General features: G+C 43.9%; 1 protein-coding gene across 1 annotated transcript; it reads left to right on the top strand.

Annotated features, from left to right (window-relative positions):
• The first annotated feature begins 842 nt into the window (after nt 1-842).
• LOC109476865 lies at nt 843-2,065 on the top strand. Its single transcript, XM_019777882.1, has 2 exons — nt 843-1,586; nt 1,907-2,065. Exons 1-2 carry the CDS (start codon nt 843-845, stop codon nt 2,063-2,065), a joined length of 903 nt encoding a protein of 300 aa, XP_019633441.1.
• Nucleotides 2,066-17,990: the final 15,925 nt, after the last annotated feature.

Here is a 17,990-nt window from a genome sequence, read left to right as displayed (position 1 = left end):
CCAACACTCAAGAATACTCAATAATGAATCTCACACCGGAGGAGTTTTCATGACTGTACTCTACTGTGCTCATATATACAGTGAGGTAGGAGGGCTGACTCAACATCTGGAATGTGTTATACTGCGTGGGCAAGGTTACTGCGTGGGCAAGGTTGCGGGGTGGCTAACTCTAAATCATTAACTTGTTTCACATCACTACAACGGGCCGTTCGGAGAACGAATGAGATACTTAAGATATTATTGCGTCCAAAGGATCCCGAATTTGAACTGAACATCAAAACAATCGGACACCAACCAATGACGACAAATGAACGGAACAGGACTACGATTTCTGGATTAACCACCATTTCTGGATTATCCATTGCCCGTATCGTGCCTATGCATTACCTACATCTGTGGCTCTCCCTTTCATTCTCGTACTTCAAACTATTTTCGGTTCTTACAAAAATTTCAGGCATCATTGGCGGAGTTTTTCAGTAATGTACAGGTACAGCTGACGCGTTACAAGCTGTGGAAACCCCCATACACACCCTCCAAAAAAATTGAGGGGGGGTGCTGGGTGGGGGCGGGGTGGATGTGGGAACATCCGTACACACTCCTAAAAAATTAGTCGGGGGCAGGGGGGAATAATCTGGTATACCACAAACCCTCATACACACCGTAAGTGTAACATATACACATAACATATACATTGTCCCAACACACAACACACTATCATTAATACTTAACAGTAACATAGGCAATACTTAAACTATACCCAACTAACTGCACTTTAACCTTTAACATGCTAACCCCAATACAATATGAACATTGCGTTTTCATATGCAAATTCACTTAACAACATGGCCGCCCCCAACAGGAGAGAGGCCCCTGCTTGCAGGTGGTCCTTCACGTTGAATAATTATGGCGATGACGACCTGGCACGCTTGCGAAACATCGACCCCGCGGCAATCAAGTTCATGGTCGTAGGTGCGGAGGTGTCCCCGACCACCGGGAAACCCCACCTACAGGGCTACGTCAACTTTTCCACGAAGGTTCGCACCCCGCAGGTGAAAGGGCACCTAGGCGACAGATGCCACGTGGAAAAGGCCGTCGGTAACGACCATGACAACGAGCGGTACTGCTCGAAAGATGGCAACGTCGTCGTGCGGATGGGACATCCCATCAGACAGGGGCAGAGGAACGACCTGACGGCCGCCACCAATTTCCTACAGGAAAATGACGGCGACCTGTCTGCACTGGCGCAAGAAATGCCTGAGACCTTTGTACGCCATCACCGCGGTCTAGAGGCCTATGTCTCGTACGCCCGCCTGCAGCCGGCCCTCGACTTCCTGACCCACTGTTTCGTCTTCGTTGGGCCGCCGGGATGTGGCAAGAGTAGGTTGGTACGGGAATACCTGCCAGATGACACAACCACCTACTACAAACCGGAAGGGGGCTGGTTCGACGGATACATGGGTCAAAGTGATGTTGTTTTAAACGACTTCCACGGCGACATCCCCCGGCCAACCTTTTTGAATATGGTTGACCGCTATCCGTTGCGTGTACCAATCAAGGGCGGCTTTGTCAACTTTGCCGCAAGAAGGGTTTGGATTACTACAAACATCTTTCCAAACCACTGGTATACCAATGACCACGACCCCGCAGCGATCTTTCGCAGAATCACCCTATTCCAGTTGTGGAATATCTGTACTTATACGATCCTATATCCCCCGTCTTGGACGCGGAGAGACTGCAAAACCTGCGGCCGTGCACGGTGAATTCAGAATGGCCTTTCACCAACACCGTTGTACTGGACCACGCCACGGGTATCTCGTTAGATTTCGTTGACCCAACGGAGTGTACTGTCATCATTGTTCAATGTCATGGATCAAAGTCCATGCCTCAGATTCTGCATCTACTGCAGACCTACGGAGTATTCACGGACGCTTCACCCACCCCCGAGATGGTCTGTCTCACAGAAGCCGTGGTGATAACGGCAACTCGCCATCTCAGGGTGACATACTCCATCCAGCACCGTCATGAAGGACCGTCCAGCGAAATGCTGTACATGCTGAAACAGTAGAAATGCTGTACATGCTGGAACTGTACAGACGCGCCATGCTGATCCGGACTACCATCTTAAAGAAACATTTAGACGGACCGTTCGGGCAACGGTTGATGTACATGCGACATGTGCGTCACCGTTACTAGTCCAGATTAAACAATCGGACACAATCCTCACTAAGACGACTGGAAAATGGACTGGACTGGAAAATGAACTTGAACTATACGGACTCCTCCAAATGACAACGGAACGGAAATGGACTTTGATTTTACGGACAACGGATACAATAGCAACAGTGACCACCTCTCACTGGACAATTCCAAAGTAAGCTACTCTTTTTACACATGCACACATGCATGGTATTCTGCATTGCGATTTGAAACCACAATCTGGCATCAGCTTGGACATGGATTTGACATATATCGCTAATATAACACTGTTTCTCAAAGTAGTTGATTTAATAATAATATCTAAGCTAGCAGACTGGCATGTAAAGGAGGGTTTGAATCAATCTAAGAGAAGGCAAGTGCAGAGGGGTGAATGGGCAGCTGTGTGGTACGAGGGGACGAAAAGAGCACCGCATGCGATCTGGTTCCCTGGAAAAGTGTTGGACGTAGAGCAAAGTGATGAGGGATCGGACAAATATGTACTCAAACTTGACTTCTTGGAACCGGATCGTGATACCGTCACTGGAGGATTTTAAGAAATATGGATATTGGCAAAATCTCAAACATCTTCATCGTTGGTACATATCTCACAGTGAGGGAAGATGTATCAAGTGAAAGAAAAGGGAGAAATGGACAATATCTGCATAGATTTTGAACCCCCGAGAAAGGTTGATTGAGGTCGATTGATATTGATACAAATGTCAAGTATGCCCCAGACGCCAAGCTGTTAAGAAAAACGGAAAGCCTCTGAGCTATACGAACTGGTCAGATGTCATTTGTACTAACAAATAATTTATACGAAACATATATCATCCTACTAAGTACTTAACCAATATAACAATATAGCGTGTCTGAGGATATTCGGTAGCGTGGCCCAGTGAGGCTCAAATAGAGTTTGTCTGTAGATGCCGAGGGTGTATTAATGTTGGATGGTACGATTCGACTGAATAAACTAGACTGTAAATCCGTACTCCATATCCTTGTGTTCGTGTGATAATTAGACCTACAAGCAGACGATCCAGTTATACGCACACTTTCTTTTATGCAGAATTAGGATCCTGAACACGCGCCAAATTAATGACATATCAACATTTTGTACTGTTGGTAATATCTTTGTAAAATTCATTGGAGAGTGGTTACATGCTGTATTGGCCAATCGTGCCAGTAAAACACCTTCACATTCCAACCCAGTACATACATATTACAGACTTCCTTGTTTACCTATGAAACAGCGGAGTATGCTGGTAGACGTTCGTATGGAAAGGTGGTTAAAATCCATGTCCCTCTTGTTGGGGAAGTTGCATCCAAATCTTTTGAGAATAATGGAACATTTGACAATTAGTCAATGAAATACCTGTTGAAAGAAGTCAGCATGTTGAGAGCGCTCGAGGGCACTATGGGTGTGCAAGACTCTAGTCGGTTGTGTACTTGATGCCCCACCATATAATCTGCTAACAATGTTTGAGGGTCAAGGGGGGAAACGTACAACAATTGCCACCATCATTAGAGACAGGTCAATTTCGTATGACCAGAAGAGTTGGGTGTTTTATTGTACTGGACCTGTGCAATGTATTATCTAAAGTCCACATGCATGGCATTCTGCACTGTGATTTCAAACCAAACAACAGCAATGTTTTGTCTGATAAGGTGACAATGATAGAATTTAGACAGGTCTGTCTCCTGTCAGATGTTTGTCTTGCTCCTCCTCTTGCTCCTACTGACTTTAAAGAGGAGGTTGGTTTTGCCAACCACAAGTGCCGTCATTGCGAATGCACCTTTGAAATAAACGAAGACACTTTCAACAGAGTGATTTTGTAATGAAAACCCATCTCGCATGCTTTGATGAAATTAACAGGGCAGGAACAATGCAACTGAAAGAAGCTTTGAAGACTCATACGTTCTTTCCCTTGTAATCAGGCCATTATCTGAGGAGCCTGTCATGGATATGGGCAGAACATGGATCAGAGAGAACATGCTGAACATAACAGTTACTCATACCAAGTTATTTCACATCCCAGACCCAGATTCTTCTGAAACAATAATCATGGTTAATGATCATGAAATTACTCGTCATGAGAAGTCCATGAAAAATTACAAACAGTAACGAATGGGCACAGTTCACTGCTTGTGTTAACGGTGTATGCTGGAAGCACCAAATTAACAGAGTCGTCAGACTCGGAGTGTCCATAGCATTTAAGAATTGTGATGGCAGTGTGTTAATTACATAACTGTATGAGTAATGCGACAAAAGATCTTTTCTATCTACCTTACACCAATTCAGTTTCCAGACACTAAGTTCATTTGATTTCGAAAGTTTGTGGTGCTTACCATATACCATATTCACTGATCCTTCACTTCCAACATGGAAATCGCCTGCCAAGTTAGAGTCGAGACAACAAACCGTGACCCCGACACAGATATGAAGGTTCGCCTGGCGAGACAGTCTACCATCAAGCCTTGTGTCAACAAACATTTGGGAAAGGCATTGATGGGCCAGTTTGGATAACCCCTGGCCTACTTCCATCATCTACGTGATCGCTAAACCCAACCAATATAGGAACAAACCCACAGCCTTCAACGAAAAACAATTGAACGGAACTTTCTTGTAACTAAATGTCAATCATTGATAAGGTGCCTTTCATATGTAAGCAGAAAGGCTAAGGGACAAGAGCATACATGACGAATTGATTTGAGGCATTAACATCCAACAGACCCATCTATCTAAGCTGAACAAGCCCCCACTGAGCCAGAGGCACAGTCCCCGAAGTCTGGGTTTCCAAGAGGCTTGACAGCTTTTAGAGATAATCTGACTAACACACCCCGAGTAAGTTGGATGTTCTGCCATTTCCAGTCAGTGTTTGCTATTTTGTCACCAATATAACAATCAGGATGTGTCAAGTTTCACAGAACAAATGATTTTTTTTCTTATCAAAGACTGCTTGTGTTTTCTCAGTGTCTCTGGTATGGATGCTGAGATGTAATATCTTGATGTAGCCTCCAGGGATCACCAGACCCATGCTTGCGCCAGGCCCACATCTGGTCACAATCTTCCCTGGGTTGACCTGAACAAAAGAAACATCTTCATTTAGTTTTACAGAATATAATATAGTACTTGTTACAATACATACTAGTATGCATAGAAGACAGATTTCAACATACTATCACCCTTGCACCCTGATTTAAAAATCTTCTAAACTCTCCTATCTAAAATCTCCTTCAAACTGCTTGAGTTGGTCCCTCGTGGTTTAGCTATATTATTTTTTTTAATTACTAGTAACAATAGGCAGGAGATTCAAGAATGCACGTTACAGCTTTCTTTTCAATTTCATAATAAAGACGACATAAGCACGGGACTGATAAAAACGTAATACAGTGAGCACGAACAATCCGAAGCTTCCAGCTTTGCCGCTGAGTTAGGTACACAGATAACAGCATAAAAAGATCAGTGTTAATAAATTATTCATTCAGTATTTTTTACACAAAGAACACAGCCAAATGCATCGGAAACTGGCGTAAATATCTTCTGTTCTGGCGTAAAATATCCAAGATACTAGTACATCACAGTAACATCGTCCAGTATAGAAAGCAACAAAGGCAACTTTGCAAGCTTTAAAGCGAAAATTTCAGTCAAAACTACAGTTTTATCCCGGTGCATGTGTTCCCCATGCCACCAATTATTTGCAATTTCCTGGCTGAAATCCTTGTCCTAAGCGGAGTGAGTGACCCTTACAAAAAGGAGGGTACCTCACTAGTATCAACTACAACCCCAAATACATCCAGAAACAACTATTTTGTGCGACAACTGCATGTTTTGGAAGAAATATTCTCAGACGAACAAATACACAACCTTACCTCACAATGGCCGCCCAGGACTGACGCTACGATTTGCAGACGATCGCAGAATACCAATTATATCCATCCGCTCCGACATCTGGAGGGTCAGAAGACTACATAAAGCGCAAAAGTAGAGTCTACCCCGTTAAGACAGAATTTTCATACTAATATGTGTACATAACACGTCAAGTTAACACTATATTCGGCGTATTCGTTATTAGTATTACGAACGTGCCCTGTTTGTGTCGTACTACTTTATGGCGGCGAATAGATACGTTTTGTCTGGAGGGGGATATTCGGCCCAGGGAGGCGCCAAGGAACTCAAGGTAACTTCTGCAACAGGAGACATTTCTGTGGTAGCTTCTCATGGGTTTGTGAGTGAGTGAGTGAGTGAGTGAGTGAGTGAGTGAGTGAGTGAGTGAGTGAGTGAGTGAGTGAGTGAGTGAGTGATTGTGAGTGAGAGAGAGTGATTGTGAGTGATAGAGAGAGAGAGAGTGGGTGAGTGAGTGAGTCAACAATACTGTCACAAGGCATGCTTTCATGCCAATGTTTCACATGTTTCACATTTGCTGCTGATGATGATGAGTTTGCATTGTGCAGGAAAGGTTTTGTTATCTCTCCCCTAGAACCAGCAGATCTGGCTGGGCGGCCTGTTTGTTCCCGAAGCTTTCATCACGACGACGCGTCAGTACGTGTCTCAGGCCAACAGCTGTTCCCTGGAGGAGCTCACCATGCATGGAGGTGCACATCTCCGACGGCAGTGGGAAGGACATACCAAGGGATGGTGGGACATTCATGGTCACAGGTCAGTCTACGCACACGCACACATGCACAGATACACGCGCGCGCACACACAAACCCTGTTTGCACACACATCTCACACATCTCCGATGGCAGTGGCAAGGACATACCAAGGGATGGGGGGACATTCATGGTCACAGGACGCACACACACACACGCACGCACGTGCACGCACACACATCTCACACACACACACACACACACACACACACACACACACACACACACACGTGCACTGTGCACGCACACACATGCACACACATCTCTGACGGCAGTGGGAAGGACATACCCCGGGACGGCGGGACATTCATGGTCACAGGTCAGTCTGCAGGCACACAAACAGACACACGCACACACATCTCACACACACGTGTACGCACACACATCTCACACGCACATGCACGCACACACACCCCATACGCAGTACCTATCTCTCACCTTGAGCTTAAGGCCCTGAGATGTCTGGAAACAAGATTGTTTAATAAATCGTTCAGACCTCATTGAAAGCGCCATGATTCCTGTGTTTGTGGTGTGTGTGAACCACGCCAAGTTTCCCGCGCTTCTACTGACCTGACCTTTCACCGGGGTGTTTCAAGTTTTCTTACTTTTTACTTAAAAAAAAAGGCTAAGGGTCTACATAGTCTTTATGCATTAAATGACACTGATCTACATTCTTACACCACGTTTATATTATTTTTAGTAGAGTAAAATGTCAAGCTGGGATAGTTGGGAAAGCGATAATACCCATTCCAGATGTGGGACTGGGAACCAGGGGGAACACGTCGGAGTTACAGTGTTTTTTTCCATTCATACAAACATAGACAATGTATCCAGAGCGTTGGAAAAGGTTGTTAGCCCATGTATACTGCATATTAACCCATTACGCGATCGATTGCGGTCGGTTGAGGTATTTAGGCATACCGTATATGCAGAGAAGATGTTGCCCGTAACAAGGGCTGCGAATTATTTTTTGGGCTATGTATGTGCGTGATAATGTATGCCATATGACAGTTATTTGCATGAAGTAATTGTCATGCTTCGAATACTCAACGAGAAGAATGGAAAGCTGCAAAAGATACAAGAGAAGTTCCAGGTAAGGCTTTGTATCTAGTAGACCTCCTCTCACGGTCTGAGTGATCCATGTCCGTCATCAACCAAACGCTGCTTTCAAGTTCAAAGGTAGTTTATGAAATATATCATAAACTTTATGCAATTCTTAGATAACGTTCTATGTTGGATTTTAGAGACATCTCGCTCAACTATGATGACAGGAGACATATTCATAAAGTACTGTACTTATAAAACCTGGAAGCAGATGTTAGGGTGGTACTAGTTTGACACAGGAAAGAGCATCTTGGGGAACGTAACATCTGTTTAGAACCTCAGAGATAATCTAGTCCAGGTCAAGTTAAGTGTCTAATGAAAGAAAGAAACGTTTTGTAAAAGCTTCTTCAGATAAGTACACTGAGTATTAGGAATAATGTTGTACACTGTCGAAACACTGAAAATTTAGATCAGAGACAGCAATGTTATGATAGTTCTTTGTCAACAAGACTTGAAAGTTGAAGATGTTGCAAAGACATCGAAGTGAATCCTTGTTATATATTGTTGTGACTCTGAAGCGCCAGGAAGCACCAAGACCAACATGATCATTTAGGGCTTTACTGGTGGAGAGGTTTGAGGGGTAAGTTGATATCATTTGAATCTGAAGTGTGAACACTCATGCATTAGCAGAAACACACACACACACACACACAATTACAGACAAACACAGGCATATACAGACACAAACACACACACACACACACACACATACACACACACATGGACACATAATCACACAGCCACACATCATTATACCCCCCCCCCACACACACACACAGACAGAAACATAGCAACATGCACAAACACACACACACACACACACAGAACAGGCACACGTACATTCGATGCTCTTTCCTCTTCTCAGACAAAGTTCTACATGTATCATTTAAAGGGTAATTGCATATTTCCGATTTGACATTTCCGCAAATGACCTAGAAGTTGATATGGTTGCATATACCCTGATGTTTTCACGCACCTTGTATCTTTGTGGCCCTTTGTGCGGCAGAAAACGTGCTATACACTTATAGCTTTATCGGCCTCTCCTTATGTTCAGTATCGTCTGCAAAGTAATTTCTGTGTTTTCCCCTTTATTTTCCCAACAAAAGATTGAACCAAGCTACAAATCGGATCGTGAAGATGAACCACCTGTGTAAGACCTTCAACACGACCATAATGGAGTCTGGGGAGGCGATGTGTACACGTGTGACTGCCGTCCTGAAGTTTTCTCGGACGCTCATCTTCCGTCTACAATTTCAGACTAGCTTTGTTGGTTTTCAAAGCTAAAATGCTGTTATTATTAGCTTGTGGTAATTGGCGTAATAATAGACTAATTTTTACATTAAATATAGACCAGGTGATATATCTTAATAGCTTCTTTAATTTTGCGTAGCATTCTAGTTTTTGCTGTACGCTTGTACGCTGACATATTTGTGGAATGGTGTTATTTCTTACTACGTCATGCATTGGCATCAGTACTGATAAGCTGTGTGATTATTTTGTGCAAACGGCTAAGTTCATCGAATAATACTATCAATTATCATCATAATGTAATAATGAAATGTTGGTGTCATTGGTGTCAGGTACCTTTATGTTCTGGAGCAATATCATACAAAGTCTGATCGACTTACGCTATAGAAGCAACTAATTTGTTTGGCTCTACACTGACAACAGCCAGCTAGTACGTGACCATCGATGTTTAATGTACCATGTGGTCCTTGCTTCTAGATGAACTATAGAAAACGGTAAATAAATAACTTTTCGGTAATGTGCAAAAGTTATTCATGTTGTAGTACGAGGCCGTCGAACTCGGGAAATCGTATTCAAAAACACCAACTTACAAATACTACTGGGTTACACAATATTATTTTTTTCTGCAAAGCTGGCTAAAGCCTGAGCCACACCCTACAGCGAGCTCAACTTGAGAAGAATGACTGAATCTTCCAGTGATATTAATCACAAGACGACAAGTGATATATAACAGATTTGTGCATAACTGAAGGAAATTGTATTATCTTCTTGACTATGCCATATTTTCCGATGATACGCCTCAGTCATCAAGCTCGACCTGATCTTCGTCAGACAGTTCGTCTGCATTGTTTGGCGGTGTGATGCGGTATGGGAACGGCCCGCCCACTGCAGGTACAAGGGAATCGGACCCGGGAGCAGCACGTCTGAATATCGGCCATTCAAGTTTGAACACCTGCCCATCCGACGGGTGTCCATCGACTGTTGGGAAAATTATATTCAAACATATTCATATGTCTTTTATAAACAAGTTTCTTCTATAACTTTACAATCATTCAACTTTAAAAAGATTAACCATTCTGAATATATTGTAATATGATCAATATTTCACTTTTCGGTGATGGTAATTTCATTCTTTCATTATTCATAACATTTTTTTGCTCTGTGCCGACCGTGTCAATGAATTATTAAAGTGACAAAAAAGCTTAAGACGTTTAAAAATCTTACCATTGGGCTGGAGTTGCACGGGTTGCCCATTTTGTTGTAACAGGGTGATGAGTTCAGTGGTAGCGCCATGCCATTCGATCACATAGTCCCGCGAAGTTTGCCACGGTTTCAACAGGAACACTCGTGGGTCAGCAGCTGACGTGATGTCTGCGGCGCTTTCCGGTTGAAAGCCACCTTTCTGTCAGCAGAGAAACAAACATTTTGGTGGTTCTGTTCTACATTTGTAGTTAGGTGATCAGTTCCACGGAATTTGCACACCAAAATGTAACTAGGAACCGAATCATAATTTTCACTTTCCCATAACTATGTCTGTTGTAGCTCACCTTCAGCCGAAGTTTGTCATTTGTTTTGCGATAGAAGTACTTTCCAGACTCAAAAAACCGCAGGACAACATGTTTGCCGTCTACGGGTGAACCCTGTTTGTACCAGTACACTTGAACAATCACTGAAAATAGCAATGAAATCCAAAAACACAGTAACAATATTTTGTTGGCTAAAGTTGTGCAAAAGTAAAACTGTGTGCAACATTAAGCACATCCACATTTACAGCCTCTATGTTTGTGCTTTTGTTCAAAATTGCTGGAGCATACAATCGTAATTTATAGTACGTAATTGAAACAGACAGCTTCTTGTTTCTTTACAAGAAGGGGATCCTACATGACAGGAACACTTCTACTTCTACATGTAGTAAACAGCCAACAGTTTAATTCCAGACTCAGCAGCCTTTCATCTAGGTGGGCTAATATCGTAAACTATGGGTAAAATGATCTGAAGAATTCTTCCCAAATTTCTGACTCCAGTTACCAGAATTATTTTAATCCCCAAGGGGTCCTTGATAGAAACCACGTATTTCTTACATCATTTTTGTTTTGTAGTTATTGTATTTGCTCCGGTAGACGAGCTAAGTTTGTATTTGCTCCGGTAGACGAGCTAAGTTTGTATTTGCTCCGGTAGACGAGCTAAGTTTGTATTTGCTCCGGTAGACGAGCTAAGTTTGTATTTGCTCCGGTAGACGAGGGGAAGTTATGAAACTGCATGCCTCTTACCTCTGTGCATGTTGTTTATGTTCAAACTAGTCCGAACAACCTTTCCCGTGTATCCAGATTTACGCCGGGATCTCTTGTATTCCTCGACGAGGTATCCTGTGTACGGTGGGAGTTTGTTTCGAATCTCTCGTAGTTCGATCATGTCAAACTCAATCTGATAAATGAGCAAACGGTCCAGTTATTTCGAGTCCTAGTGTTGTTTGGAATTAGCATGCTCTTTTGAGGTCGTGGTGCTCACACACAAACATACACAAGCACACATGCACATGGACATACAGACACATAGTAGTTAAGAGATGTTTGAAACGTCACAGCATTATGATTTCAATGTGTATATGCTACATGTGGTGTAACAGGCTATACACCCCGACATCGTTTTACTTGTAGATAATAAACTATTCACGCGCGCGCGCACACACACTCGCACAAACACGCACATGCACACACACACATATACTCACATGTTCGCACACGCACATGCACACACGTACATGGGGGCCTGAAGGGTGGGGGCGACAACAATCTACGCTGAATGTAAATTCAGAAACTTCTCGATCACACTTAAGGATAAATTCCAAGTGGCCACAACACACACACATACACACACACACACACTTACACACACACACACACACACACACACACACACATACTCCTACCATATTTTATGCCTCACATCACTTACCTGGTCAGGTGATGTTGACTCCACGTCTCCTTGGGGCGCTGTGTCCATGCTGTGAGAATGGTTGTTCCCCATGTCACAAGCCTGTGCTTCACGTAAGCTAAGAGCAGGCGACAGCACCGAAATATGGGACCAAGACTCTCCACACCTTTATATACCTCAAAAAACAGGATATCTGAAAATAGCAACAGGGACAATGACATCATTCAAGGAAGAAGGGCGTCAACGTTGTCAAAAATGACAGAATTGATTATGTACGGTACGAAGGAACGCCCCCACTTTTACAGAACTCAGTCAAGCAGATCCGATGGGGGCAAGATACCATAAGATTGGCCAGGCCGTATTCAGTTCAGTGGTCCAAATTGCGTGTTGGCGCTGTGCGTGTGTCCACTGTGGGTTATGAAGGGGGGAGGTATCTGAATTGGTGAGGAAGAGTGAACGCTGACGAAATGTATGTAACGAAGTGTATGTGTGCACACTAATGTCCGTGTTCCACGCCTGCCTTGGTCCCGGTGTGCGCCCACAAATGCTTGAAGAGGGGGACGGAGCGCAGAAGGCGCGAGCAATGTAGGGGAAACATACACAGATGGCATGCTCCCCGGGGAAATTTTGCATTTTTAAACCTTCAATAATGCATTTTCCTGCATTTTGAGAGGCAAAGTGACGACCGCTTCTTGAGGTTTGACTACTAGTATGTATGTATGTATGTAAGTCCCATAACCTTGACGGTCGTAGGGGCATCATGACAGCCAGCAGCATGTCTGGACTTGTCACGATGACTCCTCAGGCTTATAATCTTGGCGGCGCCTATCTCCTCTCCAAGATTTGGCTGATACAGACGGGGTTCGCCAGGCCTCCGTCCGGGTGAATGATGTAAATCACCATGTGGCTAAACAAGGCGGAGGTCGCCAGGCCTACGTCCGGGTGATTTGAAGTGAATCACCAACTCCATACATTAGTGTTTGTACCATCGCACACCGGGGCATGCCCCTACTCTTTTTCGAAAGGTGCGGTGGGATCTTTAACGTGCTCGAGGTGTGGCTCTCCTCAAACACGGGACCTCCAGTTTACGTCTTATCCGAGGGACGTCCCTAACCGAAGCTAGGTACTCATTTACACCTGAGTGAAGTGAGGAAAGTCGTGTAAAGTGTCTTTCCCAAGGGCACAAGATCGGTGACAAGGTGGGGTACGAACCCGCAACCTCTGGGGTGTGAGCCGAACGCGCTATGACTACTAGTACGCAGGTCTAATTGCGTAACGAAGACCAATTCAGTAACGCTTAACGCTTGAATTTGGGATGACAAATAACGCGCTACGCAGAATTAAAAGGACGTGAATTAAAATAGCATAGCCCATAACGGTTAACGAAATAGGGCATGCAGGCCCTCGAGGGTCTGCATGGGGAGGTCCTGGCAACGGTTAACGGTAAACTCAGCAGGGCCGGCAACGCTTTTAACTGTAAATTCAGGACGGTCGGCAACGGTTAACGGTAAATTGACAGGCATTTTTATTCCAGCTTCACTAGATTTGGTATCTGAATTTGTGAGACAAAGTTATCACTGACAAAATCAAGTACAGTTTATGAAGCACGCATTAATGGTACTTCACACTAGTGTTCCCAGCCGTCGCAAACAGCAACAGGAGAGACAGCTTATTTAGCTTGTGACTCCTCATTATATTTCTGAAACGAATCATATCTAATTCGAAATGATGAATTATTAATCGTGATGCACTCTATGATATTACTATTGTCGCCGACGTTACCTTAAAACGTGACATAAAAGGCATCAAATTCTATTTCAGGGCGGCAAATTAAAACAAAAAACTCAGGATGAGGACACCTGTCTGATATTGTAAGTTACTGTCATTTCTGAACACATCTTCATCATCATTTCACATTCTAAGCATTTGTGAAATAGCCCCAAAACAAGCTACGTGAGGCGCCTCTTATTTACGGACAACGCCCATGAATACAATGTAGCTGTAAGTAGCAGCGGCAGCCTACGGTGCAAAACAAGCACATCGCATTTTACCCCAGAGATATCAATGTAATTTGGAATAGGATTCAACTTACTACTGTACATGAAAAGAGTTAACAGAAAATTGACATCGAAAATCCAGTTTTGCCACTCAGAAATATCTTTACGTTACGGTCCACTGTTCATTTTGCCTGTCGAAAAGAGCTAGCTACATGTAGGGCAATATTCCCAATGCAATGAATCTGTAAATGTTGTGCATGGCGTCTATAGACCCTGAAGACCAGTGGAAGAGTAGCTTTTCAGTGAGTTAAAACTGAATTGTGATCATATCATTTTCAAACTTCATCCAGCAGTACCGTTCAAATTGTCTATGAGTATCGTTTACCTGGATATCTAACCTTTATCAAAGTTAACTGAACCATATGCATGAACATGTACACCTACAGTTTGTGTTATATCTAGACTACAATTACATTAGGTTAAGTTCGTAGAATCTTATAATACTAGTATTTCTCCTACCGTAGTAGACCGGCCGGTTCAGTCGTATAAGCGTTGTTTCGTTCCAAAACAAGTCGTCTCTCACACCGTTCCGTCTAGCCTTTGGCACCTCTTATTCCAAGGCCTTTACCTGTAACGTTACACCCGCCAACTGACAACATCTCCCATCAGCCTTTGTGCGAAAGTGCCTTCAGTGCTGAGGCACTACAGCTGACTGCCCTTTGACATTGAGACAAAAAAAACAAAGGTTTGAAGAACGAGGTTGCAGAGTCTGGCTAGAGTCGAAGGTGGTCAATGTAGAGGGGTCCGGGGGCATTCTCGCCAGGGACATTTGTATTTACAAACCTTCAATGACGCATTTTCCTGCCTTTTGAGAGGCAAAAGTAGACAAACATTGGTAGGAAATGCCACGAGAAGAAGGTTGATAGGGTCCAGCCCTCACCAGAGCCCTCGATATATTTTTTTAACGGTGTCGCTCAATGCAAGGCCATTGGCCACTTCTAGGCATAGAGCTAGCCTGTAACTGTAACAGCAACTCTTCTCCCTGAGTCAGAAACATCCTCACAAGTAGTGAGGACTAACTGACCCAATAGGAGAAGCAGGGGTTACGAGGCTGGTCGGGAAAATTCCCTACCCCTTTTATATTGACAGAATATCCTTGAAATTCGTCAAAGTAGCGCTATAGCCTATAGCGCCAATGGCCATCTTCGACGTCATTGATCGCGAGATTTTCGTGCCCATCGCAGCATGGGATGCTTTGTTTGCAATGATTTGCGAAGGGTTCTGGGAACGGGTGGGGCTGTTCTATGGTATTCATGAGGGACGTGTCTGGCTTGAATGCTGAAGCCACAAGCGGACGCTCCGAGGGCTAGCTGACGTTTGACTACGAATCCTTCAAGGTTTAGGCGTAACGAAGAATTATTCATTAACGCTTAACGCTGAATTTAGGATGACAACGCTCTATGTAGAAATAAATGACCAATAACGCTTCACGATGAATACACCAATAGCGCTTAACGTTGAATTAGAGCGGACCAGCAACGATTAACGGTGAATTAAAATAGCTCATAACGCTTACGGGAAAAATCATGCAGGCCCTCACGTAAAGCAAAACAATTGGAAATTGTCCCAAAGTAAAACGTGTGCAGTGTCAATGCTAAACCGGCTGATGAATGAACTGGGCCCAACTGATAGCAGCTTGATGGCGCCTGCTTGTTGTAGCTGCGACGTGTGGAGCCGGGACAGCGACCTGTGATGCTGGAAGTAGGCCCTACTGGTGCTGCAGGTAGACCCGGCTGGGATGGCGCTGCGCCCTGTGGTGCTGTAGGTCCTGCTGGACTGAGGTTGCCTGCGGTGCTGGCGCTTGCATCGAAAAGGGACTGGACATCTGAGGTTTCTGCGGATACAAACACGAAACGTGAACGCCGTGTCCAACTAGAGCAGGGAGTCAGGCGAGAAACGGAAACCTAACTGACAAACTCAGACACTGCTCAGGCGCTCAAAGGTGCACAACGTCACGATTACATGAGCTGCCCGAGCCGTCAAGGACCAGGCATTCACAGTTAACGAGAATACAGCAAGGATGAGGAACTCGAGAATCAAAAGGCGAACGATAGTAACGGAAAACCAGATCAAAACCGCTTGACTACAACCCTTCCGAACTTCGACCTCTCGACACTGAGAGCTTGCGGTTCAAACCTTGGCTTTATACCTTGATACGGTCACGGGAGGCGTTGCCTGTCAGGGCTTGAAATATTGGGTGCATGTGCACCTTAGTGCACCCAAATTCTGTGGGTGCACCAGTGCACCCAAATATTTTCTTAGGTTTTCGTATGAAAAGAATGAAAAAGATAGTATTAGTATACAGCGTATTCTTAGCATCCAAGTGTCATAACAATAACAAAATTATTGTTGTACAAACATGTAGTGCTTTCCTTTAGAAATGAATCATATTACTAGTAGTTTTTGCTGACATCATACTTTCATTTTATATGGTCGCAAACTAGACGAAATGAAAAATAATGGGAGCCAGGTGCCGCATACCTGACAAAAGAAAACAAAGGCCACCAGGAGTTACATACCTGAGTCAAGTTCCCTGCCAGACGAGTAAATCTGGGGAAAAATGACAGCAGGAAGTGTACAAAAGTCCTGAAACTCCCAAGCAGCTGGGAAAGGATAAAATACAACCGCCACAAAGCGCGACTATACTAATACTAACATGTGCTCCGTTCACCACGAGATGGACCAACGGAATCCCGGCGGCGACGACTCACATTCCATTTGTTCGGTTTCGAGCTACAGCGTATCTCCTGACGGTAAAACTTGACTCTTCAACATTTTCGGGTGGCGGGGAACTGGAAGCGGACGGAGAGAGCCTGGACTGCTCACTGATAGAAATCTTCCTGTGCTTGCCCTTATATAGAGAGTGAAATGCATCACGTGATCCCACTGGACCAATCACTGAGCATGACAAGTAAGTCGGTGTTGTGAGTTGCGAATCGTGTTGTATTTAATACATTCGAACGAAAGGATCATGTGTTTCGTAAAGAGGGCGGATGCGCCGCGCCGGAACGTAACATTGCTCGTCATCACGATGGTCAAATTTGGGCCCAAATATTCCAACCTTTTCATCGAACAGAATCATGTTCGATATGACGTCATTCGAATCGAATCATGTTCGATATGACGTCAATCGAACCGAACGTTCGTTCGATCCGGGGTTACCCGCGGTCATGTACAGTAAACCCGCGGCTTCAAGCCCGTTTTTACACGGTACCGCCTAACAGTAAAAAAATCACCTTTTCACAAATATAAACCAATTTCGGTACCGTATATCTATGCCCTGTTTTTATAGTGGATATGTAACATGTAACGAAGCTACTGCCGTTATCGTGTGTGACCTTGAAGATCGTAATTGTTGTTTACGGGGATATAAGTTACCCCCTGTACTTACTCACACGACCTGACATGCGTGCAAACATGGTATTTAAACCGCAAGAAAAACAAATTCAATTTACCTCAAAAACGTTTTAAATTGTAGGTAAGACAAAAATCTCGATCTGTGTCGGACGGTATTTTTTAAAGATGGCGGCGTTCTGGAATTATCCGTCTTGAAAGTTGAAAAAGTGCATTTTTGGGCGAATTTTTCTATCTTACCAACACTTTAACTTTGAAATGAAGAAAACTGTCCGACTCAAATCTTAATTTTGTTATACTGTTCTCTAAAATGCAAAAATATGGAATTTTCGGAGAGATTTGGGGTCGGTTTAAATCAGTTGTTTGGTTATTGACGTCGATTGTTCTAGAATAAGCATTCGACGCGTCGAGAGTGATTTCACACACATTTAAGCATTGTAATAA

This window comes from Branchiostoma belcheri, unplaced genomic scaffold, assembly GCF_001625305.1.
Source record: "Branchiostoma belcheri isolate BF01 breed outbred unplaced genomic scaffold, Haploidv18h27 scaffold399, whole genome shotgun sequence".
Lineage (NCBI taxonomy): Eukaryota > Metazoa > Chordata > Leptocardii > Amphioxiformes > Branchiostomatidae > Branchiostoma > Branchiostoma belcheri.
Note: the sequence above shows the minus strand (reverse complement) of the source record. Positions and strands in the feature narration are given on the sequence as shown.

Excerpts from the sequence above, each read along its gene's own strand:
- LOC109476865 (XM_019777882.1), top strand. The coding sequence starts at position 843 with ATGGCCGCCCCCAACAGGAGAGAGGCCCCTGCTTGCAGGTGGTCCTTC. Across the intron at positions 1,587-1,906 it reads TCAACTTTGCCGCAAGAAGG|ACCTACGGAGTATTCACGGA; the intron begins GTTTGGATTACT and ends CATCTACTGCAG.